At 40.1% G+C, this 23,435-nt stretch overlaps 1 protein-coding gene across 1 annotated transcript in view; it reads left to right on the forward strand.

Annotated features, from left to right (window-relative positions):
- Positions 1–23,435, forward strand: part of LOC146698124 (collagen alpha-1(XIV) chain-like) — a 160,274-nt gene that overhangs the window by 94,182 nt on the left and 42,657 nt on the right. Inside the window, exons 32-35 of the mRNA XM_085473125.1 lie at positions 1,684–1,793; positions 16,819–16,977; positions 19,806–19,883; positions 21,457–21,543. Coding sequence (XP_085329251.1) covers positions 1,684–1,793; positions 16,819–16,977; positions 19,806–19,883; positions 21,457–21,543 — 434 coding nt within the window. The remainder of the gene's footprint in view (positions 1–1,683; positions 1,794–16,818; positions 16,978–19,805; positions 19,884–21,456; positions 21,544–23,435) is intronic.

Below are 23,435 nucleotides of genomic sequence, written 5' to 3' on the forward strand. Positions count from 1 at the left end.
TGATTAACCAGTGTGGGCACCTCTATAAAAGCAGAGGTTTTGGTTTGGAGCATTCAGGTGTGTGTTTACACAATGCCAAAGAGGAAAGACGCCAGCAATGATCTCAGAGAAGCAATTATTGCTCCCAATCAATGTGGGAAAGGTTATGAGTTGATTTCCATCATTGTGTGGAAGACCTTCTGACAGTGGCCCTGCAAATTCACCATAATGTCAGGTTTAGCATTGCTCCCAAACTGTAAAAATACCCAAGAGCTTCATCTTAGACTCTATAAGCCTCAGTCAGCATGGTAAATGTTGAATGGCTGCCAGGAGAAAGCCTGTTCTCTCTAAAAGGAACATGCCAACAGGGCTTAGGTTTGCAAAGTTGCATCTGAACAAACCACAAAGCTTCCGGAGCAATGTCCTTCAGACAGATAAGACCAAAATTGAGATATTTGGTCCTAATACACAATGCCACATTTGTGAAACACCACCTACCAGCTAAAGGTTGGCCAAAACTGGGTTATGCAACAGGACATTGATCTCAAGCACAGCAGCAAATCTCCAAATGCTGCGGCAGAACCTGAACCTGAAGGGAGCTGTGCATAAATAATTACTCAACCAGTGAACTGAACCAATGTTATAAAGAAGTGTGTGACAAATTCTTCTACAATGATGTGAGGGATGATAAAGTCATACAGAAAATGATTAATTCAAGTTATTGCTGCTAAAAGTGGCTCTACGAGCTATTGAATCATTGGATGTACTTAGTCTGTCACACACTCTTCCTACTTTTTGCCTTAGTTTTTGCTAAATAAATAATGACATATACAAGAATGTCATATTTCTGTTTATCTGAGGTTGCAGTCATCTGATTTAAAGAGCTGATAAGGACCAGATTTGTCATTTTGTCCTGATACATAAAACCTGACAGACTGTATACTTTCTTTTTACAGTGACTGTTCCTGCTTTTTTTGGTAAATGCCTGTATTATTTAACTCTTTCTGAATGGTACTGATTATATGTATGAAAAGGAGTCATGGCCTTAAATTTACAGCTGTGGATCAGCCACAGCTTGAGTACGATATAAAGTCAGTTTTAGTTAAAACAGATGGGATGATGATGATAATGGTGGCTGAAGACTTACCATGGTGCAGTGGCTGTATAGTAAGTGTTTGTGTCATACTGTGATAAGCCCTATCACAGAAAACAGTGCACACTCGGTAAGCTCACCCCTAGGGTGAACTTTTAGAAGTGTTTTGGACATCACTGACTTGGAGAAGACTTGATCTGCTGCCATTTCCATATCAGTGTATGAGATCCCATGTGAGATCCAAGGAGTAGCTGGAGGATGTTAAAAAATCATTTAGTTTTCTGTGCTTTCCCAATTGAGCCCGATACAGCAAGGAGGCAACAAAATTGCATTTTAGTTTGGGCTTGAGTTACTTTTGAGTGAGTGACATATATTTGCTTACATCTTGAGTCTTTAGTGTGAATACAACAGTGTATGTGTTATTCAAAAAGCTGTTTCTGTTAGTCCAGACACTTGAAATATGCAGTTTGATTTTGTTTGTTTCTGATTGAATTTCTTTTTTTTAGGGAATGCATGTTTGTAATACTTAGTCATGTGCTCAATTCACATTTGCACTGAATGGGAAAATTATCTATCCTCCCAACCTCACTACCACCACTTTCCTCCCACAGACTCTGGAAAGACACTGACGTTCTTTAACCATGACTACAAAGGAGACTTCCAGACTGCTACCTTTGAAGAGGCAGCAATCAAAAAAATTTTCCATGGCAGCTTCCACAAGGTTAGTTTTTTTTTTTGCAACTCTACGCTGAAAATAACTTTACGTAGCTGGATTCAAAATGTAGGCGTCAAAACAGACAAAGTATTTTTGCATTGTGGCTAACATGCTGATGTCAAGTGTTTGCGCGTGCGTGGTGTGAGAGCCTGCGGTGACACCATCACGACGGCCAACAAGATTTCAAGCAGGTTTGATTTTCTTACGACCAAACGATTGATGATCGGGAGCTGGTCGTGAGGTGTTAATCGCTTCTCGTTACCCCATGTATACTACACGATGCACGACACACGATGAAGGCGAAACTCGGGCCGATCACCAAAACAGTGAAATCTGCGAAATAGCCAACTTTATTTTTTACAATTATTATAGATGTTTTAAGGCTGTAAAACCCCTCACTACACACTTTATACACTTTTCTCAGACAGGCATGAACATTCTCACACTTTTCTATCTTGTTTAAACACTCTCAAAGTTCTAACCTTTGTAGAAAAATAAGTCCAGTATTACAGAATGAAAAGGCACCCGCAGTTGCCTGTGACGGTGCAAAAGTTTTGTCGACATTGTTTTGGTGTTGGGGAGAAAACTTGCAGCACTTCAGAGTCACACTGCTAGTGATCGAAGATTTATGTAAATTTGACAAGCTGAACGCATTCTGACTGTACAGGAGACGCGGCACGAGATTGATTGACAATGGTTTACAGCCAATCAGCACGAAGAACACAGTGCGCTGTAAAAAATAAATCGAGCAAAATTGCATTAAAAAATCCGCGAAACAGCGAGGCCATGAAAGGTGAACCAAGGGAGCACTGTATTATGATACGTGATTATAGCATGATGATATTACGTTGCCTGATGATTACATTAAAAAAGACTAAAGTGTAAATCATACAATAGAGCAGCTCGTGACCATTGAAGCTTATCTACAAAAATGTCCTAATTACTATACTTAATCACATTCTCTCAAAGTAGGACTACTTCCTGCTTGATTTATGACCTCAGTAAACCATTTCCTGTTGAGTTTATTTTTCCAAATAAATGACTTTATGTCTTATTTTAACATTACCCATTTTCTAAATTATGATCCCATTTATAACAAACTTAGCAGTAAGTATCTGCTTCAGGGTGAGCGTGGGTTGCAAAGTGGCTTTCACAGGTATATCATCTGTGTGCATGCTAAAGCAGCTTCAGTATAACAGAAAATGAGTCATCAAACGATGTGGTCGGACTATAAGATTAACTGATCTGCTGGGATTGCAGCTGCTAATGCCATGCTAACGCAATATTTGGCTTAACATATTTGCTGTACCCATACAGTGATAAACTCTGTTCAGAACTTTTAGGTGGTAGTGTTTCACATAAATGTTGAGGTTTGCTGCCTTGAAACTCTGGAGAGCAGATTGGGACAGAGAGAGAAGGAAATGTGGCGGTAAGCTGCCGTAGAGAGCCAAAAACATAAGAAAGCTCTATTGTATTTTTGGTGTTTTTGAAGCTGTGGCTCCTGTTGGGTGGTTTTCCAGAGGCTCCTGGGCTGAAATTTTTCTCTCGATCTGTCAGCACTGCTGCGGAGAGTGTTTAAAAATGTGATGATAGCCCCCTTTCCTATTCCCTATCTCCCTCCCACTCTCCACTGCTTTTCTTGCACCAATTGGTTTTTTTTTAAACCAGTGGAGAGTGCAAAGTGGGAGTAAAACTGCAGATTTTAACAACCTTTAAGTATTTTCTATGGTCTCCTGTGATAAGGTTATTGTGGACTTTTGTCATTATTTTTGATGTGAATTTAAAAAAACAAGAATAATCTTATTTTAAACAGTCTCTTTCTTTAATCAGTGCAACACAAGTAACTTTTTTTAGAGTGTAATCCCTTTAAAAAAGTAGATTTTATGAGTACACCATTAGAACAAGGTCTTTAGTTGTTTATGCAGTCATACCTATTCCCTGGAGAAACCATATTATTTATCCCACCCAAATGATTTTCTTCCAAAGGCATTTCATATTTCCCTCGATGACTGGGATTACGTCTGAGCATTTTTATGTAAATTATGTTGTATCTAATTACTCTGACTGAATGAAAATAGCAGATTCTGATGGCTTTCCTCCAACAGAAGACAATTTTGTGCTCACTTGAGAGGAAAGAGCATTTTGAGAAAAAAATAAACACAGAAATAAATACTGATGCAAATGCCCCCGCTGAATAAATAATGACATTGATTTAGCCTCAGCAGGCCCAGGAAATGACTAATTCACATTGCAAAACAACATTAGCCGAGATAAACGAAATAATGATAATCAGTCCTTTTGTCTTTACATGCACGTTCTCCTTTGAGTGCCGATCATTTCAGGAGCTCTTTTAATTCAACCAGTCGGATTTAGATTTTGCTTTATTTTCTTTATTTTTTTTAAAGACTAGTAGATGTTTGTTTGACAAATGAATAGAACTCCAAGAAAAGTTTCTATAAACATTATTTTGCCTGGAATTTCTGTGGATTTCTTCTGAAAACAAGCCAACAGCAGCCCACTAACTGTCTCTATCTCAGTTCTCAAATGTCATGGAGTAGCTGTCCATCATTCTCTCTGCCTTTTGTCTTCTCTGTTGTTTCTCGCCTTTCTCCCGGAGAACATGACAATTTTCAGAGAGGGAACAGATGCAGAGGACTGCCTGACCAGAGGAAGTCTCCCTCTCCATTTAGACAGGATGACAAGTGAATAAGAGGAGTGTGTGTCTGTGTGTGCATGTTTGTGGGTCCTTTATAAAGGGATTACCATATGAAGACGCCTCATGTGAAAGCAGGAATACTCAGCGGGATCTGGCACTGGTGGAAGCACACACACAAACATACACTCAGCATGTTTGTGTGTGTGTTCTCTCTCTGTACACAGAGGGAACAAAAACAGGTAAAGGAAGAGAAGAAATGGATATGATGAGGAGTTTTAACTCTTAGACACACAGAGAGAAGAGGTGAAAGTTATCCGCGATACACAACTCATTTTGCTCCAAAACTGTGCGGTCACTATTTCTGTGACCCAAATGATTGAATGCCCCGCATTAAAAAGTTACAAGCAGCACACAAAGCTGTCGTTGTGTGCGCTGTAAAAAATCGACACTAAGGAAATTTCCACCTGTACATTTGTTACTTTCTACAGCTATCCACCGTATCTCACTAAGTTTAAAGAAGCACTTTTAATTTGTTTATTGATTGTTATTATTATTATTTTAAATCTATATTGATGAATGTTGGTAGGTCCCCGCCTTTGACAAAACACTTTAGAACATAAACTATTTGGTCTAGAAAGTAAAAAGAGTCCCTGTAGGAAGTAAGACGTTTTTATTGTCCAGTGTAAAAAGCAAAGGATTTTCACCTTGGAGAGAGTTTGAACCATAAGTGCATCAGTGTTTAATGAACTGTTGTGTGGAGGACACATTTATGGGCAGAAGTGCAGGATTCTTGAGACAGGAATAAACTTTAAACAAGCTTTAACGCTTCCGGTTCCAGAAAACCAAAAAGAAAGCCCAAAATCTGAATGGTGACAGGGTACCATTCCAAAGACTACAAACATACTCAGAAAAGTCAGGGAAAGCAGAGCAAGGAAACGAACAACAATGTGGAAAATAAAACACAGGACAGGGGGAGACTCAGGAAATGGATACATACAGGTGGGGAACACAGCTGAAACTAATCAAGGACGAAGGGACAAGGGCAAAATCAAATAAAAACAAACAAACACCAGAGGCAAAAATATTATCAACATAAAACAGGAAGAGAAAATTATCTGTGGAGCCCATATACATGCATGGACTCAACATATGGGTAATGACCAGAGATGGGCAGTAACCCTTTACAAGTAACGTCCAACATCCAGGGACCATTCTTGTCTTGTGGGAGAGGTTTAGGGAACAGTTTTGTTTGTTTAGATTTAGTTTGTTTCTGCTTTCCTAGATTTTTCTATATTTATCTGACAGATAAACCCAATCCAATACTAGTGATGTTAGTCTTGCTATAGAAGACTATAGAAAATACACAAGGTTCATAATGTACATCCATGGTTTCACTTCCTGCTGGTAAATCTTTTGATGCATGTCATACTGTTCTCTTACATTTCCTGTTGCTCTCTGCAGTGACTGTTCAAATAAAGGCATCATTTTTTTAAAATTTTTTTTAAATGTTTATTTTACCAGAGCTAGAGTAAAAATGCTCAAATCTGCTCTAGCTTCTCATTATGTACACTGATCTTTTTCATAAAGACAGGAATAATAAGACTTGTTTGTTTGTTTTTCAGCGACTCTAATTGTCAAACCAGACCCAGTTACAGGCCAAATAATTGTTTACATCAACAAAACAAGTTGAGCATTTAATACTGTACTATAGGACTGGGCTTCTAGTCAATTCTACTTGTGTCTAGCTTGATAATCAGTGTATGGTCAGCTTACAGCATACAGTATAAGCTAGACAACTTTTTTTTCTCTTGCAACTACATAAAAAACACATGCAAGAGCAACAGTTTCTTCATGTGTAATCAGGCATCCTCCCCTCCCCCTTCTTCAAAAATGAATCTGCTTCTAGGGTGTGAAGATCTCTGTGTTAAAACCACAAAACCAGATACAAATTGAACTTAAGAATCCAACTTTATTCATGTTAAAGTGATAATTCAAATTTAATAAACAAAACACTTTATTTATCAGGCACAGAGAGCACCAGATGAGACAAAACATCAAAAAAATCAACAACGCAAAAACGTCAATGCTATCTAAAATGACCAATCGCAAATTTATCCGAATCATAGCCAGGCTGTGTAGAGCTGTAGTCATCAGTGCAGAGGTTAAACAATAAAGGCGATAAGACATAAGTTAGCCAACACCCTCTATGTCCAGTCTGTAATAAATCAATAATGCATGAAATGAGTCCAGGTGAAAGCTCAGGGCCATGCAGAGATGTTTGAAGTTAGAAAGGGGCACGTAGAACCAGGCTGAATAACAACAACCCACATTCATCAAGAATCGAATATGGAATCGTATCATACTATATCACTGTCATTAGGTGTTGACAATGCAACGCAAACATGTTTTTCTTGATGGGTACAGTGTTGCTGTTGAGGGGTTACTGCTGCTCCTGCTGCTGATAGTGCTGGAGGGCAGGGCTGTGTTGATCTGAGACTGTAGACATTTAAAGTCCATAGGAGAGATGGTCTCTGATTAAACAAGTGTTATGAGACAATAACACATGGAACCATAAAGCAACAAATTAAAAAAAAAAACTGTGGGAAATAAACTCTGCTCTCTTCCTCCTTCCATCTCCTCATCTCATCTATCTCTCCACTCCCTGTCCATCAGAGAACAAGGCACAATTTCCTGTTGCATTAATCTATTATTTAATTTTCCACACTTAACAACACCTAATCCATAATAAAGTAACGATAGAAAAATGTTATAGAACCAAAACAATTGTGTTTATTATTGTTTCTATACTTGAGTATCTCTGCAATGCAACAACTGGTACATGTGTTAATATTACCTGTGCTCTTTGTAATCCAGCTGCTGAAGGATCAATTCAATTCAATTCAATTCAATTTTATTTATATAGCGCCAAATCACAACATAAGTCGCCTCAAGGCGCTTCATAGATACAGAGAAAAACCCAACAATCATATGACCCCCTATGAGCAAGCACTTTGGCGACAGTGGGAAGGAAAAACTCCCTTTTAACAGGAAGAAACCTCCGGCAGAACCAGGCTCAGGGAGGGGCGGCCATCTGCTGCGACCGGTTGGGGTGAGAGAAGGAAGACAGGATAAAGACATGCTGTGGAAGAGAGACAGAGGTTAATAACAGATATGATTCAATGCAGAGAGGTCTATTAATACATAGTGAGTGAGAAAGGTGACTGGAAAGGAAAAACTCAATGCATCATGGGAATCCCCCGGCAGCCTACATCTATTGCAGCATAACAAAGGGAGGATTCAGGGTCACCTGGTCCAGCCCTAACTATATGCTTTAGAAAAAAGGAAAGTTTTAAGCCTAATCTTAAAAGTAGAGATAGTGTCTGTCTCCCGAATCCAAACTGGAAGCTGGTTCCACAGAAGAGGGGCCTGAAAACTGAAGGCTCTCCCTCCCATTCTACTTTTAAATACTCTAGGAACAACAAGTAGGCCTGCAGAGCGAGAGCGGAGCGCTCTAATAGGGTGATATGGTACTACAAGGTCATTAAGATAAGATGGGGCCTGATTATTTAAGACCTTGTATGTGAGGAGCAGGATTTTGAATTCAATTCTGGATTTAACAGGAAGCCAATGAAGGGAAGCCAAAACAGGAGAAATATGCTCTCTCTTTCTAGTCCCTGTCAGGACTCTTGCTGCAGCATTTTGGATTAGCTGAAGGCTTTTCAGTGAGTTTTTTGGACATCCTGATAATAATGAATTACAGTAGTCCAGCCTGGAAGTAATAAATGCATGAACTAGTTTTTCAGCGTCACTCTGAGACAGGATATTTCTAATTTTAGAGATGTTGCGCAAATGGAAGAAAGCAGTCTTACATATTTGTTTAATATGTGCGTTGAAGGACATGTCCTGGTCAAAAATGACTCCAAGGTTCCTCACCGCGTTACTGGAGGCCAAGGTAATGCCATCCAGAGTAAGAATCTGATTAGATACCATATTTCTAAGATTTTCAGGGCCGAGTACAATAACCTCAGTTTTATCTGAATTAAGAAGCAGAAAGTTAGCGGCCATCCAGGTCTTTATGTCTTTAAGACATTCCTGCAGTTTAACTAATTGGTGTGTGTTATCTGGCTTCATGGACAGATAGAGCTGGGTGTCATCTGCATAGCAGTGAAAATGTATGCTATGTCTTCTAATGATACTGCCTAAGGGAAGCATGTATAATGTAAACAGAATTGGTCCTAGCACTGAACCCTGTGGAACTCCATAATTAACCTCAGTGTGTGAAGAGGACTCTCCATTTACATGCACGAATTGGAGTCTATTAGATAGATATGATACAAACCACTGCAGCGCAGTACTTGTAATACCTACAGCATGTTCTAATCGCTCTAATAGGATATTATGATCAACAGTATCGAACGCTGCACTGAGGTCTAGCAGGACAAGCACAGAGATGAGTCCACTGTCAGAGGCCATAAGAAGATCATTAGTAACCTTCACTAAAGCTGTTTCTGTGCTGTGCTGAGCTCTGAAACCTGACTGAAACTCTTCAAATAAACCATTCCTCTGCAGATGATCTGTTAGGATCCACTGCCTTTATCAGCCTCACACAGCTCATTCTGTCACTGTTTCCTGCTCCTGTCCTTTACAGGGCATGTCTGGACAATGTTATATCATGAGGAATAATCTAAAAAAATCTATACACATAAAACACACACGTGCACATACAGTGACATTTTAGACCTTTCTCCAGAATACTGTGTATACTATGGCCACAAGTTTTCATCATGTTGCTGATCCAGAATCCTTCCCTTATTATTTATTCCTAGTACTATAATAATAAAATAATAAGAATAAAAAATAAAGGAATAAATATAAAATAATGTATTTGTGAGGATTTTGTTTCACTATCCACTCTGTGCAGGCAGAAAGCTTATTAAATGTTTAAACTGTAGAGATACATTAATTCTGCTGCTGTAAAATCAGTATTTTGTCATATTTGAAATATTAATCTAATATATCTGTTTCTTAATGTAACTTTTTTAAAACAGTGTGTTTTTTAAATATCATAATTATAATCATCTATAATTATGTGGATATGCATATTAGATAGTTTTTAATGAAATATAAGCCCTGTAACTTACTTTAAAATTAAATATGTTCCCTAAAAAGGTGGACAGAGCTACAGATCCATGACACCCTTACCCAGTTAGCTAGCAGCTAATGACACCACTACTTGTGCAGTTAATAAAAGGACAGGTAATGTTTTATCGCGCTGTTGCACACACAGCACGCTCATTTGTTTCAATTCGTCAGTTGCCACAAGACAACTTAACGTGTACGTAAAAACCTAATACTCCTGTGTGCTATAGACTATAGCGTGAGCTGTACATCCTATTTACTGGTTTCCCAATGAATTTGTGATTCCCCACAGCTCCGCACCGCCCAGGTGGCAAAAAATCTGGGCGCTCTTTGCGAGCTCGTTCCCAGCTCGTAACCAGCACGCTCTGCCGTCAAGGGCGAGCATTGGTTAATGGTAGTCATGTGTAAGCCAGATCCTTTTATTTAGCAAAATTGTGATTTGTAGTTAAATGTTACTGTTGAGGGGTACAGGCAGACTCCGCACATACACATAAAAGGGGCAGGTGCCCAAGCCCCCCCCCGCACGTGCCTGGTGCAGCTGCATAGTTGAATCCCAAAGATAATAATGTCTACATATTTTACTTTATTTTGACATTCATATAGACCCATTATAATAGTGATAGCTCTGTGTTATGTTTTTGTTTTTCTGATATCAAAGTACTTTTGAGTTCAATTTGTGAGACTCCTTATCAACCAAGTCATAACGTAGCGCTGTCAGTCACACAGTCACAAATGTATTTATTTATTGAACCTGAGAAATAAAGCAAAACAAGTTAAAGTGAAATAAACTATCTGTTGACAGGAGATACAAACAAATGAGGTACTTTATATTACACATGCAGCTGATGTTTAAGACAGCAGAAAATAGCAGCGTGTGTGTGTCTGTGTGTGTGTGAAGGAGAACGAGAGGGAGACACCAACAGAGTAATTTATCTTGTTATGGCAGCAGTATTGGCTGTGAACGGCTCCAGCCAGCCATCTGACCTGCAAGGTACAGCTCAATGCAAAAAGCATTATGCTAGTTATGTCTTAAATTCCATACTCAGTTATTGTTGCCATGGCTTTTGTTTTACTTTATTTTCTTATTCCGCACTGATAAGTTATAATTCCAAGTCTTTGAGAATCTATCTCTTGTTAGGTGTATGCGTGTGTCTCGAATGGACAAATACAAACACAAAGGACTCTCGTAATGTTGAAGGTAGTTTTAAAGTCACTCATTTGTCATCTTTTTAATTCTGTGTGTGGTCTTTACTGGGTCCTTCTCTATGGGATGCCACAAGGCCAGTGACAATGGGTGGTCTTTGCTGGTATATTAGAGGATGTAGTTGATTTTACCTAACTATGATGTGAGATCAAGTGCAGCTCTTTGAGATGAATCTCTGTGGAAAGTCATCACATAATCAACAGGGTGAGAACAAAACTATTAAAACAACTGGGGAGCTTCAGTGCAAAAGTAAGATATAAGCTATGAGAATATGAGCTACGGATGAAAATAAATATGAGCTGCATGTGCTGATTGTTCACAGATAACTGTGCATGTTTAACTTCTAGCCAGTCATGATACTTTCATATGCACGTCGTAGGACAATGGTGTCAAGCATAAGGTTTGGGGTCCTGAATTGGCCTTGCAAATTCACCAATCGGCCCCATAGGATGGCTTTGGAAAATATTAAATCAAATTCAAATTCAAATTTTATTTGTCACGTACACAGTCATACACAGTACGATATGTAGTGAAATGCTTGGACAACTGCTCGTGACCTAAAGAAAACAAAAAAAGGAAAGGCTATGAATAAGATAGGAAATAAATATGCAAAATTAAAAAGGGTAAATTTAACTAGGAAGGAATAAAATATAAATTAAGGTTAAAAATGAAATAACTGTACAACACAAATTAGAATGAAGGGTAAATTTAACTGGGAAGAATAAGATAAAATATATAAATTAAAGTTGAAAATAAAATAACTGTACAACAAAATACACAATACACAATATAGAACTATATAAGAATGTATGAAGAAATCTAAATATAAATAAATATATACACAATAACAGCAGCTGTACAAGTATTAACTGGAAATGAAGAATATAGTGACCAGTGTTGTGCAAAAACAATGTCCAGAAAGTCCAGTGTGTGTGTAAGAACCATATGTGTGGGTCAGTACTGTGTGGTGGTGTGATTGAGAGACCGTATCGCCTGCGGGAAGAAGCTCCTCCTCAGTCTCTCTGTGTTGGTCTTCAGGGAGCGGAATCGCTTTCCTGACCTCAACAGAGAGAACAGTCTGTTGTTGGGATGGCTGAGGTCCTTCACGATCTTCCTGGCCTTGGTCCAGCACCGCCTGCTGTAGATTGAGTGCAGGTCAGGGAGCTCGGAGCGGATGGTGCGCTCAGCTGACCGCACAACCCTCTGTAGAGCTCGTCTGTCCTGCATGGTGCTGTTCCCGAACCAGGTTAAGATGTTTCCCGCCAGGATGCTCTCTATGGTGCACAAGTAAAAGTTCCTGAGCACCTTGGAGGGCAGTTGGAAGTCTCTCAAGCGTCTGAGGTGGTAGAGACGCTGTCGGGCCTTTTTCACCACGGTGTTGATGTGACAGGACCATGATAGGTCCTGCGTGATGTGAACTCCGAGGTATTTGAAGCTGTCCACTCTCTCCACTGGGCACTCGTTGATGACGGGGGTCTGGTAGTTCCTCTCCTGCTTAGTGCTGAAGTCCACTATCAGCTCCTTTGTCTTACTGACGTTTAGAAGGAGGTTGTTCCTCTGGCACCAGTTCTCCAGATTCCTAATCTCCTTCAGGTAGGCCGTCTCGTTGTTATCAGAGATCAGGCCCACCACGACGGTGTCGTCAGCAAACTTGATGATGGTGGTGGAGCTGGTAGTGGCCACACAGTCATATGTGTACAAAGAGTACAGCAGGGGGCTCAGAACACACCCCTGGGGGGCTCCAGTGCTGACAGTGGTGGAGGCTGAGACATGTCCGCCCATCCTTACTGCCTGTGGTCTGCCAGTTAGGAAGTTGGAGATCCACTGACACATAGATGAGCTGAGTCCCAGATGCTCCAGCTTGGTGGTGAGTGTGGAGGGAATTATGGTATTAAATGCAGAGCTGTAGTCTATGAAGAGCATTTTAACATAATTCCCCCTTCTAGTGTCCAAGTGAGTGAGTGATGTGTGGAGGAGATGAGAGATGGCATCGTCTGTGGAACGATTTGGACGGTAAGCGAACTGTAGTGGGTCCAGTGTGTCTGGTAGTGAAGAAATGATGAAGTCTCTGACCAGGCGTTCAAAGCACTTCATCACTACTGAGGTGAGGGCTACAGGGCGATAGTCATTGAGAGAAGCAGGGTGGGGTTTCTTCGGGACAGGAACAATGATGGACTCTTTGAAGCATGTGGGGATCACCGACTGAGATAAAGAGATGTTGAATATCTCAGTGAACACAGGAGCTAGCTGGTATGCGCAGTCTCTTAGGATACGACCTGGGATGCCGTCTGGTCCTGCTGCTTTCCTGGTGTTCACTCTCTTGAAGGCTCTCCTTACTTCATGCTCGGAGATGTCGAGCACGTTTCCGGTGCTGGCAGTATCTTCCTGTCTGCAGCCGTTAGCGCCGCTAACACTAGCATTGTTGGAGACCTTAGCTGCAGCCTTGAAGCGAGCATAGAAAGTGTTCAGCTCGTCTGCCAGAGTCACGGCCGCGTTCGTCATACCGGTTGTTGGTGCTTTATAGTCCGTTATTGTCCTTAGTCCCCGCCACAGGCTCCTAGAGTCACTCTGTTGGAGTTGTGACTCTAGTTTCCTCCCGTAGCGCTGCTTCGCCTCTTTCACCGCCCTCCGCACGTTATATGACGCGGCTTTGTACGGGTCCATGTCCCCCGTCATGAGTCCCGTGTTGTAGGCAGCGGTGCGGGATCTCAGAGCGTCGCGGATGGTTTTATCCACCCACGGCTTCTGGTTGGGAAACGTTGTGATAGTCTTTGTCTCCACGGTATCATCCGCTAGTTTCCCGATGAATCCCACAACCGCTTCCGTAAACACGTTGACGTCATCGTCGGAGCTGTTTCTGAACATGCCCCAGTCTGCGTCATCGAGTGCGTCCTGTAACGCGGCCACCGATTGATCCGTCCAGCGCGCGACCTTCCTCTGAACCGGAACTTCCTGTTTCAGCCTTTGTTTATATTTTGGCATGAGGAAGATGGCGGCGTGATCAGATTTGCCAAACGGGGGGCGGGATTGTGCCTTGTAGCCGTCCTTGACCGTAGTGTAGCAGTGGTCCAGTGTCCTTTCACCCCTGGTGGGGCAGGTGATGTGTTGATAAAAGTTCGGCGCTGCGCGTTTGAGGTTGGCGCTATTAAAGTCCCCCATCACAATAAGCGCAGCGTCCCGGTGTTGTGTCTGGTGCTGTGTGAGTGCCTCATGCAGCTCGCATAAGGCGGTGACCGTGTCCGCTTGTGGTGGAATATAAACGGCACTTACAATGACCGATGTAAATTCCCGAGGTAGATAAAAAGGACGACACATGATGGACAGTAGTTCCAGATTTGGTGTGCAGGAGCGTGTGAGAGGAACAACGTTCGCACTGTTGCACCAGTTGTTGTTCACCATTAAACACACGCCGCCTCCCCTTGACTTCCCCGAGTCCCGTGTCCTGTCCATGCGGTGAACCGAGAAGAACTCGGCCGGCTGGATGGCGTGGTCCGGCACCGCTGGGTTCAGCCATGTCTCGGTGAAGCAGAGGAGATTGCAGTCCCGAATGTCTCTCTGGAACTTTATCCTGGCCCTGAGGTCGTCAAGCTTGTTCTCCAGTGACTGGACGTTGGCGAGCAGGATGCTAGGCAGAGGTGTGCGGTGTGCACGAGCTCTCAGCCTGTTCCTGACGCCGGCTCGCTTCCCTCTAGGCCGCCACCGCTTCCCTTTGTTCTCCCTCGAGATCTCACTCGGCCAGCTCGGATCCGGAGTTAAAAACTTCGAATTGTGAGTACATTGTATACCAATAGAAACAAGAGTGTCACTGTCATACCTAATGTACCCAATGGTGATGATTTTGCCGATTTAGAAACGCTGAAAACTAACTTAAAAAACAAAGACAAAGAAAAAGTGGTCGGAGCAGTCGTGACGGCAGCCGACCTTACCGGCGCCATCTTAACTGTATTTTTACATTTTATAGCAATATAAAACATTTTAGAAAGCATTATAAAGATTTCATTTTATGGCTTTAAAATAAATAAAGACCTCCAGCATTGGCCCTTCATACTGCACCAAAGTAATCAACTAAGACATGACAGAAAAGTTCCTGCATGTTCTAATAAAATGATATTTTCTGTCAATTATAATTACAGGACAGTCTGACCATTGAGCTACTTTCTGTAATTTTACACTTTTATTTCTTTAAATTTAAGTCCAAAGAGCTGCACTGACAGATTTCTTTCATTTACCACAGCAGAGATGTATTATTTAAATTGCACTTCTTTTTCTTACATTAAGATATGTCAAATGTGTAGTTAAACATCTTTACACTGACAGAAAATAGAGTTTCACAAGTCCGGTCCATGTCTTAGGGTATAGATACTGGAAGATACTGGCAGCAATTTGGCAACCTGGGACTATGAAATGTTAGTGAATTCAGTGGCTTTAGACACTGATTCATCCATTTGCTTAATTGCTTATCCATTTCAGCGTTGTGGGGGCTCGAGCCTATCCCAGCTGTCATAGGACAAGGGCAGCTAAGTAATTGGTGATGAGTGCATTACACATGGAGAGGGGCTTTATTTTAGTTCAGAGATTGTTTTTTAATGAGTCATCAAACAATGAGGAAAGCAATAAAAGAAATTTAATATCAATCTAAAAACCTTTCAGCTAGTCTGCTGATTTAAGCTTCAGGGGATAGACAGAGGATAGCAGGGGCAAGACTTTTTGTTGCATCCACCATTCATGGGTACAAAAACATATATAATCAAAAAAGATATTAAAAATGCTAAATCAGCACTACAAGATAGCCGATTATTTCAAGATTGTTCCCTAACCAAATGCTTTTTAAATGTGCTTGGTCAAAAGTGCTCAGGCTGCAAGCAAACTATAAAAAGAAACTCTTAAATAGTTAAAAACACATTTGTCTGTTTGTCATGAGTGCAAAATAGAGTGAATGACAAGTAAACAGCGAATATCTGCTTCCTGCAACTGTCAACCCGATTATTCCGATTTCACGGAATCCACTGTTAAGAAGGGAAGAGTGTATCAGTCTTTAGCCTGAAAATCAGTCATTGCTTTAGGAAATCCAGCCACCCAGAAGGTGAGTAACTGACATCTTTTCTGCACACACAAACACACACTGGCCTTCATTCATTCCCTAAACACCAATGTTAACCTGAACTGAAACCACTAAATGCCACAGAATGTCGGCAAAATGTCTGCACCTTAGAGGATTTCATCATCTTTTATATCATAAAAGTGTAGCACTCACACACCCTTCATGCCCAGTGAAGTGTGCAGAACAGAGGATGAGAACAGAAAGTCGTTCTACAGTAAAGCGGGCGCGTACGCGTCAGCTGATGAATGGTCTCTGACACTTGAATATGAACTTTGTCAAACTCCACATTAGCTGTAGCTTGTTTGTGTGGCTTTGTGCATGCATTTAGACGTGGACACATGCATTTGTAGTCCCGTGGCTTAAAACTGGCTTAAGCAATGTGAAAGAGCAAAGTAGTTCACGTAATTGTGAATAATGCGGACACTAATAGTCTAGTTTATTCCTGTCCTTCAGCATGATGCTGCCCTCTTTGCTCATTAACTGTGTGACCAGTTGAATTTCACGGTTCATGGCTCTGGCAGTGGTTTCCTCTAAGGAGGCAGTTTTAGCTCACAGGCATCCGACACTCAGCTCAGACAGGGTAATTTAAGTGCATGGATGCTTTTAGACTGGTTTTATTAGAAAATACATACACAAAAGAACTCATTGTGACTGATTAGTAAGTAAAAAGATTGCAGATTGTTGATGCACTCTTCTGGAACATTCACACTCAAGGGAGTCAGATGTTTTCTACTCTGGCTGATCATTACCTGTGACAGTGCTGCACTTAAAATCAGCAGCTCCATTTGACGTCTGTGTAGCTATTTGTGTGTTTGGGCAGCCCTGCAAAATGGTAAACTCTGTGTAGTGCTCCATATAGTGTGGTGTGAGTGATTTCAGGCACGCCGCCAAAGCATTTCTAATGCAACCAATTATCTTTTTGCCCATTCAGCTCCATGTAACCATCAGCAAGACGTCTGTGAAGGTGGTACTGGATTGCTCAGTGGTTGGGGAGAAATACATTAATGCAGCTGGTAACATCACCACCGATGGAATGGAGGTCCTCGGAAGGACGGTTCGATCCAGAGGTAGACAAGACAGCTCTGCTCCGGTTAGTATGAATACTTGTTTGGATCAATGTAAAAAGGAAGCATTGACTACAACGTGTATTAACAAATGCAGATGTAGGTTTTGTTTCAAGACAGCAGCCGATAGGATGACTTGAAAAATGAACAGGCAAAGGTAAAGTTGCTTCTTGCTAGAGTTATTTTACAATCTGTTTCAAATTACCAGAAATGACCAGGCACCTGAGTGAGTGAGTGTGTGTGCGTGTGCATGTGTGTGTGCATAATTATGGCCTGTTAAGTGGCAGCCATAAATATTCACAACCATTTCATTAAGTCACTCAGTAGGAGTTCATTTTATTTATTGAAAGTGGAAATGCACAAAGTGCTTTATATATTCTGTGTTAGCTGTTCTCTACCCATTAAATAGCACAGGCACTCAAAAAAAAGAGCTTTTGGCAGACACAGTGAGGGATGAAGGTAAGATAACCTGGGCGTTTGGAAATACTAAGTATTTCCAAACGCCCAGTAGTAAATGTATACTACTGAGCTTTTCCAAAGAAAAATATTAGCTGATAAATGCTCTTTAATTATATTTTCTCTACCTAACAGATTGTTCTCCACTGCCAGTGAAGAAAATGGCTATTTATTTAAAAAATGTCTACTGGCTTGCCAACAGTATTTGCAAAAAGCACGTGAAAATGGAACTTGTTGTACAGAAGAATCAATTTAGTCTAACAATTCTATGTTTTAAGTGGCAACAAATTGAACTGGAAACAATTGTAAACATGTTCGTGTTCATAATTAACTTTGTGTTTAGTTGATTTAAAGGAGTACAAGTGTAACAGAATAAAATCGTACGCTCACTGGGTGCTTCATTAGTTACACCTTGTTAGCAACCGTTTCAACCCCGATTTGTCATCAGAGTTGCCTTAATTCTTTTTGGTACAGATTCAACAAGGCGCTGGAAATATTCCTCACAAATACTGGTCCATGTTTACATGACAGCTTCGCAAAGTGATTTCAGATATGTCAGCTGCACATCCGTGATGTGAATGATGTAGTGACTGTGGAGGCCAGCCAAGTATTACTAGGTAGGCTGTGGTCATGTAAATGATGCCCTGTTTGTACTTAAGGGCCCAAAGTGTGTCAAAAAATATCCCTTAGAAATTGAGACTCATCTGACCAGCTAATGTTTTTCCAATATTCCCATTTTAGTGAACTAGTGATAACTGCAGCCTCAGTTTCCTGTTCTTAGCTGACAAGAGTGACGTGTGGTGCGGTCTTCTGCTGCTGTCCCCCATCTGACATGCAGATTTGACTCGCTTTACCTTCAGAGCTTTACCAATCTAAGCTCTTCCTTAAACTGGTTGTAATGAGGGGTTATTCGAGTTACTGTTGCCTTCCTATCAGCTTAAAGTAGTCCAGCTGTTCTCCTCTAACCTCTGGCATCAACGAGGTACTTTTTACTCAGATACACACTCACTGGATGTTTTTTTCTATTTTGGACCATTCTGTGTAAACCTTAGGGATGGTTATGCTGGAACATACTAAATCATCAGCTTGCAAAATACTCGGACCAGCCTGTCTGGCACCAACAACCATGCCACATTCAAAGTCACTTAAATCACCCTTTTTTCCCATTCAAATGCACCACTTGAACTTCAGCAGGTCATCTTAACCATCTCTACATCCCTAAATGCATGGAGTTACTGCCATGCATTTGATTAGATATTTGCTTTAACGAGCACTTGAACAGGTGGACCTAATAAAGGCTCTGGTGAGGGTATAAAGAGACATGTAGCATTTGTCAGTGAGCTCAAATTATGAAATGAAAATGGGTCAAACCCCCAAACGATTCACAGCAAATCCGTATCTTTTGGTCTTAACATTAGTTCCAGCTTTACTGTAAGAACACAGGCTCTTAAATTCCAAGACCCCCTGCGGTGCTGCAATAGAAGCACTACATATATAATTACAAGCTGTGCCACATCAGCAGCAGGGGAGCGCTCCTGTCTTTAGGAATGAAAAACCTCTGAGCCAAGTTTTTACTTACTGTCATACATTTTCCCAATAAATTGAACTGCATATGGTATTATTTATCATCTGATGATATTATGTAAATAAGGGTGTTGGGTATCTTTTAAATTAAATGTAATTTAACTGATTTTTGTTTAATGACCTTAAGACTTTTATCAGCTGATCTGAAAACAAATGTGCATCCCATCATTATAATTGACAAAGTAAATCTGATGATTATAGGAATAATGCAACAGTGTAAAGAAATACAGTTTTCTACTATATTCAGCATGAACTCGGTGTCCTAGATGAAACTGCTTTATTTATTTATTTTTAAGTTTAAGTGAGGGTTTCCGAAAATATAGGTTGTCTCTGATTGTATATGCATTACACTGGAAACAATGTTGACGAAGTTTGAGGTATTGGGAATGTCAACACTGCTTTTCTAATAAAATAAACAGTGTACGGGAGCAGAGCCCCTCTTAAGTTTTGATGCTAAAATTTCGAAATGAATCAGACATAAGCCAGGGACATAATTTATAGCCAGGCCAAGACTAGCGGATCATTGAGAACATCCAGTTTGTTTATTAAAGCAATCAGCTAGACTCCATATATCTGTCTTCCAGCACATTTCAGCTTGTTATTAAAGCTCATAAGCAGCCAAGCTGTCTGTCTTCTTGCTTCTTATCAACACAGAAACACAGCATTACAAAAAATCCTGGGTAATATTCAGTTTCTAATGCAACTTTTCTTTTAATTCAGCATTTTATTTACCTAATGTACATCGCAACTGCAGTATTAATGCAGAGGTTATGTGTATATCCATATGTACTCATACATGCACATGTGTTTACAGTTCCAGCTCCAGATGTTTGACATTATCTGCAGTACTTCCTGGGCCAGCAGAGATAAGTGTTGTGAGCTGCCAGCATTGGTAAGTAACATTTCTCCCTCTACTTAAACCTACTCTATGAGATAATTTGGTATGTACCTGATCTCTCTTCTTCTGTGCATTATTCACAGAATATTAAAACTCCATATAAATAAAGTGATAAGTATGGTTCCAATCAAAGCCAAAATGCTCATTCAATTAATTTAGTTTAATGTGAAAGAAATTCTCTTAATGAGACCAGTTGCGTATTATGCATATACAAAAAGTCACAAAAAGTGTGTGTCTGCCTTTATGGTAGCACCAATCAATTAACGCCCCAGGCATAAAATGTAATCCACTGAGCAAACACTAAGATCCTTATTAATTGCACACCTGTACAATAGGGTTCAAAATGCAATGTCTCAACGTACTAACCAATTTCTCCGAGGCCTGAGTGTTATCAACACATCACTGGGTAATAAAATGCATGGCAGTTACTGTCATGAGTGCGGAAACTCGCAATGTCTGAAAAATTAAATACATTCAAAAATTAAATAAATTCAAGGTGATGAACTGCATTGACTTGTTTATTTTCAGTGTGATGTTTTTAAGCTAAGTTGCACAGCTAACACAAAAAAGTCAACTCTTACTGTAATGCACACAATGTGTTTCTTTGGCTGCCAACTCCCCCTACATGATCAGGAGTTGAGCAGCCAAACTTGGCAGGTAAGTAGATATTATGATATCACCATGTTGCCTAGTAACTACCTTGCAACAAAGGCCTGTTTTTAGCAGAGCCCTTGAGTAAGTCGGAGTCTGTCGGCAGGGGTTCAGAATTCGGGTCTTCACATGGGTCATGTAGCCTTCAGTGCTAGTGGTTAGCTGGCAATTAAAATGTGTGCTGGGGCTGGGACCCAGCGTTTTGAGCTTATTTTGTATTTCTAAAGACAGGTATGGTTTAGCGAACGTAATGTCCTTATGTAAGCGGGCTCCTCTATACACAAGAAGAATGAAATGAAAATCCCAAGACTACTAAATTCATGATTTTTTTTTTTACTGATTTTTTTGAGTGTTTGCATTTTCAAATATGCTCCATACTCATTACATACACATTCAAAAGTACAGATTACTCAATGAAAAAGTAGGCATGCAAAAAAGTATTGATTACTCCGTCGTATTGAAGTATATTTTTGAAAATAACTTTATTTAAATGCACTTTGTAAGGACATTGTTTGCATTTACAGTTTGTAAATAATTATGCAGTTGTGTAGCAATAATAAAGAAAAGAGTTTATGCTGCATTTAAACTGAAAATACATTGTTTTTGACTTTTTTAAGAGGAAAGATATGTTTTTCTGTTAGAAAAAGATGCAATTTTAGCTGGTTTGTCCAAAGAACTCCAAAGTATGATATGAGATTTGTGGAATATGAAAAATATTAGTTTTACTGGGCTGTAAATTTAACACGGATCCAAACACCTAAGACAAACTGGCCAACGATAGCATGTATTACAAGTGTTATCTGTTTTTTTTCCGGCAAAGTCTAAGCCTGTTTATGTGTGTTTTTAGTGCAGCTCAAGCCTGACCTGAATATTGACCAAAGAGACTGCACACACATTCTGTGAACTGTCTTTTCAGAGAGTTGAAGAGCAGTGCCCTCCCATGCCTCATGCCTGTACCTGCTCTCAGGACAGTAAAGGACCTCCAGGACCATCTGGACCACCTGTAAGACGATATTTATACACATTTACTCTTTAATGTAGTTACTTAAACACTCATACTCTGCCTTTTATGAACAAATCACTCCGATGTGGCAATCCTTTAAAAGTTTCCTCTGCTCTCTGTGCTTTTTATCCTTCTTTGTGTTGTTAGAAACTCAATTGAACTCTTTCTTTAGATCAGTTACTCATTCGCTTCATCTAGTCTCTCAAGACTCTCATCAACTAGAAAATTCTACAGAAGTAAAGAAAAAGTGTTTGGATGGTCATTAGTGGACACTGCTCGTAATGTCAAAGTCAATCCAACATTTTCAATGTGAACATACTTCGACTGAATTAATTTTAGTTACGGTCAGTGCTTTTCTCAAGACCAGTCTTAAAGTTATTGTCGATTTTACTCCACATAGAACTTCTATTCAGCAAGATGTTAATTTTGGGACTGAGACCTTAAATTTACCAGGGAAAGGTTAATTGATTTCTGCATAATCATACTTTTGCAATCAAATTTGTTACCTCCTGCTTCACAGTTCAGATACAGAAGCTTAGTCTAACTATAGTTTATGACAAAATCACAAAGACCAGAGCAAAAGACATCTAAATATGTAATATATCACAGTGTGAATAAACTCTAGATGGAACAGGGTGAATATATCCAGCAACACAAAAGGACATGATATCAAAGGGTAGATAAAAGTGCTTTTAGAGTCTACCCTGTGTTTTGTGACATATACACAATAACAAGTCTTTTTTCTTTTCATCAATTAATGCCTGAAGACACTTTTCCATTTCTTAGAGGCATTTTCTCTGGGGTGGCTGAATGTTAGAAAGAGTTGGGGTGTACATGCCAAACAGTTGTATTCCTCTCACGCAATCGCAGATTGTACCAGAATGAGGTCGGGAGATGAGAGCGACTAAATGAGCTAATTTGCAGCCCGAGACTTTTTGTCTAAATTCTTCTTTTTCTCTCTTCACCACTTTCATTTGCGCTATCGCTCCTTAAGTTCTCTCTCTTTGTCTTTGTCGGCACCTTTGGGTAGCGGAGCAGGAGAGGGGTGTAGATCCACACTGGTATAGTTTGAGAAAGTAATTATTGGGCGACTCCATTTATCACAGCCAAGTAAAATTCCCCCCTATGTTTTTTTCCTTGTCCAACGAGCCAGATCTGCTTTCTCATTATATCCACAGGTCACAGCTCTCTCCCTCTGGATTTGTTAAACCTCCAGTTCTATAACAGAGGAAAGCTCTATGTTGTATAAAATATTCACATTTTATGGGGAAACTACCAAAGAATTGAAATTTCTCATGTAATATTTAGGATTACATATTGTTCTCTGTGTTTCTTTCATGTTTTCTATATACAGTCTCTTTTGCTTCTTCTGTTTTCCAGAGATTAATATAGCATAGAAAATACCTTAGCTTCTCACTTTTCATTGTTTTTCTCTGTTTTATTTATTTTACCTCCTCCTCCTGCTTGGGGCTCTTTCTCTCATTTTATTGTCGTTTTATGCCTCTCTGTAACTGTTTCTGTCGCTCTGTCTGTGTCTGTTACTCTCGCCCACATTGAATGGGCTTCTTAAATCACATTTTAACTGCAGGATATGGGAATAGATGAATGGCGTGATGGCGAAATCATAGCTGCTTTTGTGCTAAAACTACACACTGTAGTCACTGGGATTTAGAGAAAGGATGAAAAATTATCACAACTCCCCTTGTTAAAAACGATATAACGGTCGGTTCACGTGTATGTGAAAACAGATTTACTCTTCTGTTGTTGCAGTGCTAACACTTTGTTCTCTCAAAAAAGGGGGGGGGGGGGGTGTTAAGCTCAATCAAATAAAGCTGTAAAATAAACGTGTATCAGGTAGATGGATACCTGATACAGCGTCTAATACTACAGTC

The sequence above is a fragment of the Copadichromis virginalis genome, linkage group LG11 (assembly GCF_057382275.1).
Source record: "Copadichromis virginalis isolate Kocher_CV1m ecotype Utaka linkage group LG11, C_Virginalis_male_GT1.1, whole genome shotgun sequence".
In the NCBI taxonomy this organism is placed as follows: domain Eukaryota; kingdom Metazoa; phylum Chordata; class Actinopteri; order Cichliformes; family Cichlidae; genus Copadichromis; species Copadichromis virginalis.